This window comes from Balaenoptera acutorostrata, chromosome 1, assembly GCF_949987535.1.
Source record: "Balaenoptera acutorostrata chromosome 1, mBalAcu1.1, whole genome shotgun sequence".
NCBI lineage: Eukaryota > Metazoa > Chordata > Mammalia > Artiodactyla > Balaenopteridae > Balaenoptera > Balaenoptera acutorostrata.
The window spans coordinates 170,630,255-170,644,678 of record NC_080064.1 but is presented as its reverse complement, the minus strand read 5'-3'; the positions used below and the strand labels follow the sequence as shown (position 1 = coordinate 170,644,678).

General features: G+C 42.6%; 1 protein-coding gene across 5 annotated transcripts; it reads left to right on the top strand.

Moving 5' to 3' along the window:
- Positions 1–1,448: 1,448 nt before the first annotated feature.
- ZBTB18 (zinc finger and BTB domain containing 18) lies at positions 1,449–10,231 on the top strand. 5 transcript variants are annotated; one of them, XM_057529185.1, is made up of 4 exons: positions 1,717–1,837; positions 3,200–3,318; positions 4,121–4,204; positions 6,551–10,231. In XM_057529185.1, the coding sequence occupies exons 3-4, from the start codon at positions 4,192–4,194 to the stop codon at positions 8,131–8,133; spliced, it is 1,596 nt and encodes a 531-aa protein (XP_057385168.1). In that variant the 5' UTR covers positions 1,717–1,837; positions 3,200–3,318; positions 4,121–4,191; the 3' UTR covers positions 8,134–10,231. The 5 variants fall into 5 exon arrangements, with proteins under 5 accessions (XP_057385180.1, XP_057385176.1, XP_057385168.1 ...); XM_057529189.1 differs by lacking the exon at positions 3,200–3,318; XM_057529197.1 differs by lacking the exons at positions 1,717–1,837; positions 3,200–3,318; positions 4,121–4,204 and adding an exon at positions 1,449–1,467.
- The last annotated feature ends 4,193 nt before the right edge of the window (positions 10,232–14,424 follow it).

The window sequence follows — 14,424 nt, the reverse complement described above, 5'->3', positions numbered from 1 at the left end:
TGCTTCTAACAGGATATTCCAATATCAGCCGCAGGAATTTTGTGTGCTCCTGTTTTTAACTTCATTAGTAATTCAATATGTCTGATTTGCCTACACAATACTTTCAACTTAGTTTACCCATCTGACCTGGAACAAAGTGAAAGCACATTCTGCCCAGTTGAAAGGTCTCCTGGCAAGTTGGTTAGCAACAGGCTTGCCAGTCTCAGTTCAGTTAGCAAAGAATAAACACATTTCACTTGACAATTACTAGTGTACTAACTTCCTCACTCTGCAGTTTTCTATTTTATATTCTTAGAACAGATTTCCCCCTTGTTATTCAACTTTTTACTTGTAATTCTTGCCTCAACAAGATTTCCAATTTCTTGAGGTAGAAGTTTCTACTTTTCTTGGTGGCCGTGATGAACACAGTTTAATTGCAAAGAACAGGAATCGAATAAAAGTTTATTTGAAGGGAGGGAGAAACGATACAACAGTCTTACATCTTCCCTCCATAGTTTAACTTTGTGGCTTGAGACGTACCAATTAAGAAATCAGGCTATGGCTTCTGCAAGTATCACTTCTGCTGTAGTTCTCTAGAATTTGGTCACTTGGGAATGGCTACTTGTAACACTGCAAATACACGTGACATGAGGGTTCTGCGAGAAATACAGGTGCTCCGCTGCGTCTGTGACAAGACGCCCTGAGAATGACGCCCAGAAACTGCCCGTCTAAGCCGGTGGCGTCCGCTGAGCCCGACGCGCACCTGCACCTGCTGACGGGGCAGCGCGGGACGGAGGGAGGACGTCCCTTAGTCCTACCCTCTGCGCTCTGGGAGACGAGGGCCTGGGCGTCGTCACCCACAGCAGCCGGAGCAGAGGGAGCCACCTAATGCCGGACTCAGGTCATGTGTGTCCCGGGTGCTCTGCCTCGGCGGATACCTCCGCAACTTCGAGCAGCCCAGCCCCACCACGTTCAAAACTGTATTTATGGTTGTCACGGCGCACACCGAAAAGCTCGCTCCGCACCCCCAGAGCGCGCGAGGCCTCCTAGCCTGGAAACAAGCCCCTCCCAGCGCAGCTGTCGCCGCCGCCCGCGGGCTCCTTTCACTTTCTCACGGCCAAGTCCCCCAGAGGGGCGCCGCTGCCGCCACCGCCGCTGCGCCCTCCCGCCGACTCCGCCCGCACCGCCTGGCTACCAGCCCCGCCCGCTCGGGCCCGCCCACCCCAACAGTTTCTGCCTGCGATTGGCACGCGCGAGCGGCAGCTCCGGTTCGCCCCTCCCATTGGCTGGGCCCTCTTGTCAGTCCTACGATTGCCCGCCACTGCCTCCGCCTCCCGGAAAAGCCGCCCTCCTATTGGAGGAGACTGCGTGCTGGGGGCGGGCGGGGAACCCGGTCCGGCCGCTTTCGGTCAATCGCAGCAGCCCAGCGCCGGGAGGGAGGGCGGCGGGGGGGGGAACATCTGGCCGGCGCCGCCGCGTGCGTGCGTGGTGCGTCCCCCCGCCCCTCCCCCCGCCCCCCCCCTGCCCCCCGGCCCGGGCTCCTCGCTCGCTCCTCGCTCGCTCGCTCCCTCGCTGTGTCTGGCAGGCTGCGGCCGCCGCTGGGCTGCTGCCATGGGGAGCCGTTGAGAGTGGGGCCTCTTCGCTCCGCCGCGCTCCTCCGGCTGCCAGCGGGGGTGGGTGGGCGGGAGGGAGGGGGCAGGGGGAGCGGGCGACGGAGCCGGGATTGGGGGGCGGGGGGGGCCGGGAGGGAGGGAGGGGGACCCGCGGAGGAGGAAGCCCACCAAGTCCGGCGGCGGCGGCGGCCGGGAGGCGGAGGACGCGGCGGCGGCGGGGACGCGGTGACTTAGGGCCGCTCCGTGTGAGTCCCGGCGCCGGCCCCCGGCCCCGACCCGGCGCCCCCTCCGGGCCCTGGAGGGCGGGGCGCCGGCTGTGCGGCCCCGGCCGGCGGGGCAGTGCGGGCAGGCGGGCGGGCGACCGGGCCCCGCGAGTGGAGTTAGTTTGTGCGGGTGGAGCTAGGGGTGGCGGGGGGCGCCGCAGCGGCGGGGGCCGGGTGCGGGGCCGGGCCGCCGCAGCTGCGGGTCGGGCGGGGTGCGGCCGGTGCAGCTGCGGCGCGGGGCGCGCTCCGGCCGGTGCAGCTGCGGCGGCGCCTCTCGGGGGCGGGGGGCGCGGGGCGGGGGCTTGGGAGCGGTGCAGCTGCACGGCGCCGGGACGGCCGTGGCTCCGGGGACCCTTGCAGCTGCGGCGGCGCCCGCGGGGAGGCCCCTCCCGGGCCGGGGCAGTTGCCGGGGGCTCGCGCCGCGGCGGCAGGGAAGCGGTAGCAGCCACCCTCCCCCGGCTTCTTACGACTTTTCTTTTGTTGTTGCCGTGACCCGGGTCTGTTTTCTCGTCTGTTGTTTAAGGTGTTTTCCTGCTGCACCGGCTCTACGCCCTCCACCTCCTTCCCTGTGGTTTAACCTTCCTCTTTCCCCTAGTGTTTTATGCACAGCCAACTACGTAAAGATTTTCATTTCTTCCCCCCTCCCTGCTCCGCACCCCCACCCCCACCTCCTTGAAAAACAAAACCCAACCTCACAAAACCTCTCCGGACCTGAGGCTGCGAGGCGCAAAGGGGTTGATTTGTGGAGTGGGAGTCGCTGGCCCATTGCGGTGCTCCGGGCTCATTAATCTGTCACTCGCCCCCCACCCCACTGGGTAAATGGGGTGATTAATGTCTGATATATTGGAATGAGGCGAGGGCATTTGTACAGAATAGGTGGTGTGGCTGAGAAGGAATTTATCCCCAAAGAGTGCCTCCTGAAATAGGCATTCATAATTATGTCATTCATCGCGAAGTTAGAGAAAGTTGGGTTTGCGACTTTGGGAAAGCAAGAAGCACAGGATAGAGACCTTGGTCTTTGTTACTCTTTATTTAACTCTTGGCCATGGTTTTCTAATGAGAACGGAGTGGTTATCACCAGGACTGTGACACTTGCGCCTCAGGCCCCAGCGCCTTTTCTGCTCCTCACTCCCACAAGAGTCTGTGGAGACTTCGACATTCACAGATGTCGCAGCCCCTTGCAGGGCACTGGTCAGGCCAGCCCGGGTTACATTACAACTTCATCAGCCATTCGAAAAGACCCGCAACTCTAACTAAAAAGTTCCCCAACTTGCTAGACCTGGCTTCCCACACCCCTTCCCCCTTTCTCCCTGAAAGGTTTTCTTGTGATCATGAACATTACAGAGTGACCCAAAAAAAGATTGTTATGGGACACAGATCAAGGGGAAGACCAAGTTCTCTTTCTGAGCAGAAAGTCGGATCAGATACGCAGATGGAGCATTCATTTTAAGTGGCTGTAGCAGGTTGTATTTGTTTATTAATTTGCCTCATTGAACTGAAGTACTTTCCAGGATTTCAGAAAGTGCAGTTTCAGCTTGTTGATATTGAGAGTTGAAATTTGCATTAACTGGCAGGGTGAGAAATTTTACTGAGAAGGTAGTTTTAGATAAGTAGTTATATAAGAGTTGAAATAATAAGGTGAACCAGGTTGAAGTAGTAGTTCTGAATAGTCTTCCAACGTTCTGAGACATGTATACCATTATCTCAGCAGAAAAAAAAAAAATTGAAGTGCCGTAATAATGTTGAAATGGGACTGGAGATGTCAAATGGGTTGGTTTAAAAATATCCCTAAGCTGCCTTTGAAACTAAACGTTGGAGTTGAATAAAAGTGAATCTGGATTTCCTGAATAGCACCGTGGCTTGAGTGTGCTGTCAGTATGTAAGCCAGTCCACCAACTTAAGACAGAAGTGTTGCTATTCCATAAATACAGTAGAACTCCATATGCTGAGTTTTTCAATTTCTTCTGTTAGAAAGTTTGGAAAAAAAGGGAGACTTTGAAGTATTTTGTTTATACTAACAGAAGAGAAAAGTTCTCCTAAGAAAAAGCTGGTGGCAGGAGTGTAGAGGAGTAGCATATGGCATTAAAAGGAGCACAGCTGGAGGTAGCATTTCCATCTGAACATGATGTCAGAGCAGCTGACAGCCTGCCATCCCTCAGCCTTTTATTCTAACACACAGACAGGGAGTTAGTGTGTGCGGATCTGTGGTGGAGAAGGTATCTCATTCCTCTCTAACATCATCTCCACTTTGCATCTGTCTCTTAGTCTGCTTTTTTTCCACCGATGTAACAGACCTGGAGCCAGCAAGACTCAGAGGAAAGGACTTAATCAGGTTTATGTGTCCTAAAGGTAGGAGTAGCAAGAGATTAGATTGAGCATATTTCTGTTTTGGTGTTTATTTAATTTAAAAAAATCACATTACTTTTCTAATCCAGTTTAAGAATAAAATATGAACTTGAGTATTAAATGAACATCTTACTGGAGTTGAGAGTCTTGGGCTTGTTTAGTTTTAATTTTTATCCCTTTTGCTCGATCGGGTAAATAACTTTAATATACAGAAATATTTCAAGTTTTGAAATGTTAAGAAAGGCTTTGAAATATTGCTTTTTGAGATCACTTTGGATTAAAATCCTTTTTTTGTTGTTGTTGTTCACTGCTATTTAGATTTCTTTTGCTTTTGGAGTCGGGGGGGGTGGTGAGAAATAGTAAACTGTTTGGAATCCAGCATTCAAACTTACATGAGAAGATTTTTCTAGTTAAGAAGCTAGATTGTTGTGTAATTAATTCCACTGTGAAACTTTATTCTTCAAAACATTCGGCAGCACTACTGCAACATACAGCTGTAGTGCTTTTATAACCGAAGGTTTTTTTAAAAGAAAAAAAAAAAACAACTTTTGTCCCCAGGAGAATAGTTTGACTGGTTTCCTCATTTCTCTTTCAAATATATATTTAAGAGATCTTTTATTTCAGCATAACGATAATTATTTGCAGGAGTTTTTGTGTTAGCGACTAATTTAGAACTTGTAGATTTGAGCTGCCTGAATTGGCCAGACAGCTGTAATCGCACTCCTCTATTCTTAATCTCTTTATCTGGGCAGCAGCTGCCATATGGCCACAGTCAGCTGGATCAGATGTTTATAAGCTTCCTTCTTCGTCCCTCTCTGTCCTCTCAGCCTCCTAATTTGATCACGGCTACCTTGTGAGCTGCCCTCCAATCTTTATTTTTAGCCCTCTGAAGGATTAGGATTGATGTTAGCTGTGGGGCACTTAAAGTGATTGTATTGTAAATCTTGGTTTATTCTAGCAGTGGCATCTTGCAGAATGTATTGGGTTAGGCTGAAAGTTTTAGCCCATCTTGGGCAAAGTGTAGAAGAAGCAGGGAAGTAATTTTTAAATATTAAATTAATATGTATCCATTCCCCAAATGCACTTTTTGAGATGGATGGTGTGGAACTTTGCTTCTGGTCATAGGAAAGGGGAAGTCAGGTTTAAGGAGTTGAATTTTGTGGTTGAATTTTGACCCTTTGTACATATGCGTCTCTCCTGCCTCCATTTTACTCTCTTTCACCAGAAAATAAGGGCAACAGTGCATATTTGAAAGAATAAAAGCTAGTGGGAAAACAAAATATATCAAATTATGTTGAAACAAAGTATTTTCTGTTGACTGAGGTATGGCAGGGTCAAAAGAATAGTTTCTCTTTTACTAGCAAGACTTTTTTTTCTTTTTTTGTATGTTGAACCTGTAAAGCTTTTGAGTTTCATTTGAATGTAATATGCCTTTATTTAAAAGTTTGCATTAATTTTAATATGGAACTCATTTTGCTTTGCAACAGATCAAAGTTTAGATGAGAATTTTCAGAGTTCAGCCCTTCTGGTTCTTAATATTCTAGATGTACAGATTTTACAAAGAAATATAACCATTTCTTTTTCTCAATTCATTAAAAAAAATTTGGATTTGTTCATAGTAAAGATGATCTTTTCCATCTGTTGGTGTAGTTCCTTCTGATCTCATACATGTGTGCTATACCTGCAAATCTTTAGGCATTAACATCTGTTTTTATACACAGGGCTTTTGTTGTTTTAACACTCTGACTTTAAAAGTAAGTTGTTTGCTAATTTCTGGACTAATTATGCGATTTCATTTTTTTTTTCTTGATTCAGCCAAATGTGCGTTTAAATTGTGCTTGCTAAGTGCAGTCAAGTATCAAAAGTAATAAAATAAAAAAGGATGGTTGAACAAGTTTTCTGAATCTTCCAGAATGTGTTTGGGACTTTTCTTTGTTCATTATTTGAGTTGTTCCCTTTGAAATTAAAGCTATTTTGTAGGTTTTGTAGGACATAATTTGATGATTAGAGTTAATTAAATTTCTTCTGAAAGAGACCTAAATTCTTACTCTCAGTAAGAGACCGTACTGAAATTAACGCTTTTAAAACTTGACTAAAAGTTCAAGGAAGGTGGAGATGCATCAGAGACTGTTTGGCTGGGGTAAGAAGTTTCAAAAGTGTACATTTTTCTTCTTGCATTTGGTTTTGTGTGTGTGATTTGGTAGTGCTTGGGTCATTAGCCTGATTAAAATTCAGGGACATGTACCTCCGTGGCCCAAGCTGATTTTTTTTTTTTTTTTTTTAATGGGGACTAGAGCCTTGAAAAGTTGTTCCTAAGCAGGCTCTCATGAGAAATTTCTCTCTTCCCAGGTTATGAAGACAGTATGGAGTTTCCAGACCATAGTAGACATTTGCTGCAGTGTCTGAGCGAGCAGAGACATCAGGGTTTTCTTTGTGACTGCACTGTTCTGGTGGGAGATGCCCAGTTCCGAGCGCACCGAGCTGTACTGGCTTCATGCAGCATGTATTTCCACCTCTTTTACAAGGACCAGCTGGACAAAAGAGACATTGTTCATCTGAACAGCGACATTGTTACAGCCCCAGCCTTCGCTCTCCTGCTTGAATTCATGTATGAAGGGAAACTCCAGTTCAAAGACTTGCCCATTGAAGACGTGCTAGCAGCTGCCAGTTATCTCCACATGTATGACATTGTCAAAGTCTGCAAAAAGAAGCTGAAAGAGAAAGCCACCACAGAGGCCGACAGCACCAAAAAGGAAGAAGATGCTTCAAGTTGTTCGGACAAAGTCGAGAGCCTCTCTGATGGCAGCAGCCACATGGCAGGCGATTTGCCCAGCGATGAAGATGAAGGGGAAGATGAAAAATTGAACATCTTGCCTAGCAAAAGGGACTTGGCGGCCGAGCCTGGGAACATGTGGATGCGATTGCCCTCGGACTCAGCAGGCATCCCCCAGGCTGGCGGAGAGGCAGAGCCACACGCCACAGCAGCTGGAAAAGCAGTAGCCAGCCCCTGCAGCTCGACAGAGTCTTTGTCCCAGAGGTCTGTCACCTCCGTGAGGGATTCGGCAGATGTTGACTGTGTGCTGGACCTGTCTGTCAAGTCCAGCCTTTCAGGAGTTGAAAATCTGAACAGCTCTTATTTCTCTTCACAGGACGTGCTGAGAAGCAACCTGGTGCAGGTGAAGGTGGAGAAAGAGGCCTCCTGTGATGAGAGTGATGTTGGCACTAATGACTATGACATGGAACATAGCACTGTGAAAGAGAGTGTGAGCGCTAATAACAGGGTACAGTATGAGCCTGCCCACCTGGCTCCGCTGAGGGAGGACTCGGTCCTGAGGGAGCTGGAGCGGGAGGACAAAGGCAGTGACGACGAGATGATGACCCCCGAGGGCGAGCGGGTCCAGGTGGAGGGCGGCATGGACAGCGGCCTGCTGCCCTACGTCTCCAACATCCTGAGCCCGGCGGGCCAGATCTTCATGTGCCCCCTGTGCAACAAGGTCTTCCCCAGCCCGCACATCCTGCAGATCCACCTGAGCACGCACTTCCGCGAGCAGGACGGCCTGCGCAGCAAGCCGGCCGCCGACGTCAACGTGCCCACCTGCTCTCTGTGCGGGAAGACGTTCTCCTGCATGTACACCCTGAAGCGCCACGAGAGGACTCACTCGGGCGAGAAGCCCTACACGTGCACCCAGTGCGGCAAGAGCTTCCAGTACTCGCACAACCTGAGCCGCCACGCCGTGGTGCACACGCGCGAAAAGCCGCACGCCTGCAAGTGGTGCGAGCGCAGGTTCACGCAGTCCGGGGACCTGTACCGGCACATCCGCAAGTTCCACTGTGAGTTGGTGAACTCCTTGTCCGTCAAAAGCGAGGCGCTGAGCCTGCCCGCTGTCAGAGACTGGACCTTAGAAGATAGCTCTCAAGAACTCTGGAAATAATTTTATATATATATATAAATAATATATATATACCTATATATAAATAGATCTCTATATAGTTGTGGTACGGTCTAAAAGCAGTCTTGTTTCCTGGAACTGAAAGGTTGGGGTATTAACTTGTTTTTGCACTTTAGAATAGCATGAGAATCTCACTAATTTAGCATTCTGGTAAAAGAAACTTTAGAGCAAGTCGGAGAATAGAGAGGTGTTTTTTCTTTCTTTCAAGGGGGGTAGGGGAAGTAAGCCAATAAGAACCTTTGAAACAAATCGTCCTATCACAAAATGCTTTCCTAGGGCCTATTTTGTCAGCACTGCGGTGTCTTTTGAGCTCTCTCTTTTTTTCCCACCTTTTTTTTTCTTAAGTAGAAATTCCCTCCAGTTTTATTAGCCTCTTTATATGTCTCAAATTGCATGAATCTTTTCTGGCTGTTGGAAACCTGAATGCTTTTAGACCCAAATGGAAAATTTCTGAAATGCTGGATTATCTATTTTTAAACAAGCAGTTGACTTAAAACTTTCTGTGGCAACTTCTGGTTTTCTGACGGTTCCCAATGAGGGAAATTCTGAAAGTACACTGGGATCACTGGGACGCTGTCTTTGTGAAGGTTTGCTTGGGATGAAAAAGGATATTGCAGCTTCAGCAGTGTTGAACTGTGTGTTGAAAAATGTGAATTACTGTTATTGTATACTGTAATTGATTACATGGGCTGGGGGGGTGTCAAAGGACTTGACAGGTTGTGTTGATGCTCTTAGTTGAGTCTTGAAAAGTAAATATTAACGCTACAGAAATGCATGAGTTTCAATATATTTTTTGTCTTTGTTTGCATTGTATAACTTTAACGAGTGAGTTTAAAATTATTTAATTTCCTTAGAAAAATAGCACCATTTGGAAAAAAAAAAAACCTGGTGTTATGAAGAACGTTAATGCACTGTTTTTATTTTATATAATTTAAATTGACTTTCCCACTGTCTTTAAGTTGAAACTGTTAAGCTGAATAAAAACTTAAGCTGCAAATTGATAACTTCGCTACATAACAAGGAAAATATAAATGTTTACAAACGGCTTAAAGATTTGCATGTGCAGTGTGCATTTTATAACAAAACTTCTAATTGCACAAAACCCAGGCCAGCTCAAAGTTTAGATGTACACATTTACCCAGTTGAGCGTTTTTAGAGTAACTACTGCACAAATTGACAATAGGTCATTCTCTTTTTTTGCTCCCCTTTTCTTTTTCTCCCCTTCTTCCTTTCCCTCCCTTCCTCCTTCCCTCCCGCCCCTCCCCCATCCCCCCCCCCCCCAAACTCATGAAAAGATTCTATGGACTGAAAAAGCCCCAGGCTGAAAGGACTGGACTGCCTTGATTGACATGGGGAAGGGGGTTAGTAGACTATGTGTATCGCGGCAGCAGAGGCTGCAGCCCAACGTGTGGTTTTAATGACCAGCACGCAGGGCAAAGCATTTTGCACAGTGTTTGTTTTCCTGTCTTGCACTTACAAATAAGGTCTATGGGAGTAGCATGGAAAACGTTTGCTGTTTTTCCCTTTTTTTTTTTTTTTTAATTGCTTTTGTTTAAAATTTGATCGCCTTAACTACTGTAAACATAGCCTATTTTTGTGCTTAAGATACTGAATGGAAAACTCCATTGTGTGTTGCTGGACTGTTTTGGAAATATTTGGTCAAATGTGTGTTAATTTGGCTGTAATGGCATTTAAAGCAAACAAACAAACAAAAAAAGCTGTGAAAATGGCCTTGGAGCATTATCTTTAGTTACTTGAAGAGTTTCTAGTTTTTTTTAAATACAGTTTATGTTGAAATAATTTTTATTAATTTAGAGAAGACAATCAATGTCTGTGAGAAAACGGACTTTCTTTTGGATTTTCTTTTTGTGGTCATTGTGAGTGATTGCTTTTTCCTTTTATTAGTTTCACATTCTTCCTTTGTTCTAAAACTTAGACTGACATCTAGCTTTGACAATCATAGTATGTTTTATTTTCCTGAGGGGGGAATAACTTATAATGCTGTTTAGTTTTGTACTATTGGTGTGTTGGTGAATTTTTAAACTGTGTGCTAACTGCAATAAATTATATGAACTGAGAATTTTTGTGCGTTTTTTAAATTGTGATTGTGTACTACATAGATCCTAAATATGTATCATACATGGCATCTTTCTTTTTAATACCAATTCTGTACAGAGCTTATGGATTATTAGAATGCCTTAAATCACTCAAATGTAAGTGTGCAAACATTTTGCTTCTAGTCAGTTAAGAAGATACTAAATGCACATTTAAAAAATGTGACCCATTTTCTATAGCCTAGATCAGGAATGTTAAGGTAACTCTCTAGAAATTTGTGAATCTGTGAAACCTCAAGTTTCATAGATTTTTTGTAATATGCTGTACAACTACTATTCCGTACACCATAAGTCATATTTTCATGGGTAATTTTATCCGAAGTTGATTGGTCAAATCTATTCTTCTGTGTTCTGGTTTAAGTGGAAAATTGAAGGAGACCGGATGTCTTAATTTGGAAAACTGCTTGGCTAACGACTGGAATTCTAGGCAATCGAATTAGCAGGCATTCGACTGTTCAAGAATAGCTGTATACGTCCTCTTTGTTCCTGGGAGAACTCAAAAGTTCCCAGGTTTTAATTCCTAAGTTTTAACTAAAATGTAATTAAGTTCATGCAACCATTTAAAAAAACTGTTCCGTAATTTTTGTGATCGTCCCAACTTCATGCTTGCCTCATTGGGCTTGTCAAGGTGAGAAACATTTGCTGGTTGACCTAAAGAACTGACAGCACTCACACGTGCCGGACAGTTCTATAGAGGAATTGTTAACACGCTGTCGTCCTAAGTGTGAGCAGGGCTGGCACCGACCTGAGAGTTTTTGTAAATCCTGGAATCTATAATTGTCCATAACTTCCAGCCTTAAAGATACCTATGAAAATACAGTTTTACATGATTATTGTCAAAATTAAATACGTTTATATTAGTGACCTATAGTAAGGTTAATATTCTTAACTTTGTTGGAAGTGGGATATAAGGTCTGGAGCTTGAAAATGTACCAGTTGTAAGTTCCCTGATGGCTTTGGATGGGAATCCCGAAAGATTGTCATAAAGTGCAATCAGTAATTTACTATTTGGGATCCTACTTTCCCTTTTTTTGTTCAAACAGGATTTCTGTTACATGAAACTCACTTGGTTTTAACTAACCAAACATTGTTTCACATGAAAGGGTCACAGCATCTCAAAGCTTTCTGAGGATATCGAGAGTTGTAATTTAGTTTCATTGACTAGCATCTAATTTTAAATGAGGAGCATTATCTTAACTGGATCCACTTATAAAAACAATATTTTGACATGAAATTTGGAAGAAATAACTTCTTAAAACATTCCTTGCAAAACTAGAACAATTACACAAATCACCACATTTGATAAGTGAAGGAATCAGTTGTTTATTCACTACATTTTTTAAAAAGGAAATTAATTTTTCACATAATCATGTTGGAAACCATTCAGTTTGCTCCCCCTTTTGACATCGGGCTGATACATAAGTATATTTTAAATATATGGTTTCATTTACTTTTGAAAACATCTGTTTCTTTTAGATAATCAATTATGCCCTAGATTAATGTGGGGCCAGCATTGTGTGCAAGGTGTACCCTAGGAGATCCAAGAAGTATGCTATGTTAAGGATTCTGGTTTTGGATTTCCTTTCTAGTTAATCATGCTACCAGATTAATAGGTGAATCAAGTCGAGTTTTGTTTTTTTTGTTGGTTTTTTTGGTTTTTTTAAAATACGCTTGTCGTGATGATCTACAAACAGGTTATTGGAAGACTAGAAAAAGGTAAACGTTTTATTAAAATTATATAAGCGCTCACATTAAAATGGCTGAAATATTTATTTTTCAGGTAAAACAAAAGTTTTGAACTGTTATCAAAGAAAACAATTGTTTTTTTAACCCAAGAAGTAATACTACTTAAAAAATCTTGAATCTCCCAAAAGTTTTATCAATAGAACACAAAACATATAAAAACTTGACTTTAAAAATCCCATTGTACCAGATTAGAATTAAAAAAAAAAAAAAAACCTCACCATCTCAAAATTTCCTGTATTGTATGACTACATTTTATTACACAGCTTAAAGCAGTCTTTGGTTTCTAGTATAATGAGGGAAACTTTCACATACATCTGGGTAGGAAACTCAGATAATTTTAGTTTTAATTTGTAGATATTGATCTAAATTTTTCATTATAATTGTTTCCATGTTGGAAACTTACTGATAAGGTACAGTGAATCCAGTAAGTGTGAATTTTGAAATCCAGGACTGAAGAACTCAATTTTTCTTTTTAAAGTCATTTGCCATTAAAATGCTAGAAATAATACCATTTTTTTAAAAAAGCAATAATTTTATTTTTAAAAGCAAATAACTTTTAGGAGTTTCATTTTGGCTACAGTCCAAGTTTATTACACTGATAGGATTTTTGTCTCTTATGTTAAAAATTTCCTACCTTTGGCCTGCTGAAACATGGCAAAGTATCTTTTGTATGTGATCCTTTGGTCCAAAATGTAGAACCATTTATCTTTTGACTTTGTCAATGTAGTTACATAGAAAGAAACATTTTATATTACTAGCCTTCCCCACCCCTTCTTAGATTTTCTTAGTTTTATAAAAGGAGAGCTAAAGCAGTCAGATCATACTGATGACGCTGGAGGTTTTTAGAAATATTCATTCATTTACAGAGACATTTTAGAAATTAAACTTTTAGCATTTTGCAAACTGATCCCTTGGACATCTAATTAATTTCTGTAACTTCTTGTGAAAGAAACTGAACTCCAAATTTAAAACATTGTAACAAGGAAGGGTGAGGTCATAGAAATGAAACGGTAACATGAAAAGTTTTTAAGCCCAACTACTTTATATAAGTATCTGCTTACACTAAATAATTTGTTGAATTAATTGTCCAGATAATTCAGGCTCATAGAATAGCTTTTTCCTAAAATATTCAAGCACTTGAAAGAAAGCAGATTTTTTTTTTTTTTGAGAGAGAGAAATGAACTATCTAGTTAACTTTCCTGATTCTATTCTAACATTTACTAATTTACTGTTACTCCTGATCCCTAGGATTAAGTGAGCATGGTACTTTCCTTTGGCTGAAGGGTAGTTTGCAAAACAATTCAGTCAAAACTAAAATTTTTCTTGAAGTTTTCAGGCACTTGTCCCCCTTTTCTAATTGTCTTCAGGAATGGGTTTGCAGTTGAGCTTGCATTTTGCTATAGGAGGCAATTCTCTCTAGTTCCTTTGGCAGGAGAGGAGCAAAAACCCAATTTGGCTTTAAAATGTAGCACATTAGTCAGTAACAGTTTCAGTGAGGATATTTAGAGTGGCTTTGAGAGGCCGTGTGACACAGATAGAGAGTCCATTCACTGAAATGACTTATTTACAGTTTATTATAATCTCTGTAGTTAATCATTAAATCAAGTAGCTTTTAGTCAATGTCAATATGCAGGCTTAATATGACTATATAGGAATTTTAAAAAGTCATATTGGCCTAAATATTCAAGTTTGTAAAAAGTATATTTGTAGTTAATATGAAGTGGTACATGGAAAAATGTATTTGAATATTTGTAAACATTTATAGGCTAGATTAACTCTGTTGTTTAAATACATAATGCATGTAAGTACAATGATACTGAGCTTGAAAGACTAGCATAGCCTTATTTACGGGTGCTGTGCCCAATCAGAGCTAACTTTTCATATGGGACAGAGCTTAGAAGAATTAACCACGTATAAGTTTAAAATATAGATTACTCAAAACGATGTATAAGTAAGGACAGAGTCACCTCTTTTTAAAAAATCATACTTAGTGCAGTGTGCACTTCAACCTTGAGGGGATTACTAAACACCCTGACACTTATTTGTGTATGTCTATTGCTCTGAAATGATCTGTGATCAAAGTAGAAGCATTTAAGGTTTTAATCTGAACCTTTTAAATTTGTTATTAAAAACAGACTAAAAATTATATGTATATATGTTTCCTGTGGACCATTTTTTAGAACTGTGTCATGTAAATGAGCTGTTTGGTAACACTGAAGTGCCTATTGCATGTTTACTAGACACACCACAATGCTTCCTAGGATGTCTATTTGGATAAGTTCTAGAAAAGCACAATGATACAATGATAGATAATTAAAACATTTAGGAAAAGCATTTATTGCTTGTGAACCATAGCCACAGAAGTTTGTGGCATCTATTAAAAAAATCCATTTCTTCTCTTTTATAACTATTT

What these genes read in the sequence shown, in the direction of transcription:
- ZBTB18 (XM_007182439.3), top strand. Translation starts at nt 6,317, where the DNA reads ATGCATCAGAGACTGTTTGGCTGGG. An exon ending in TCAGAGACTGTTTGGCTGGG is followed by an intron (nt 6,342 to 6,550) that starts GTAAGAAGTTTC and finishes CTCTCTTCCCAG; the next exon opens with GTTATGAAGACAGTATGGAG.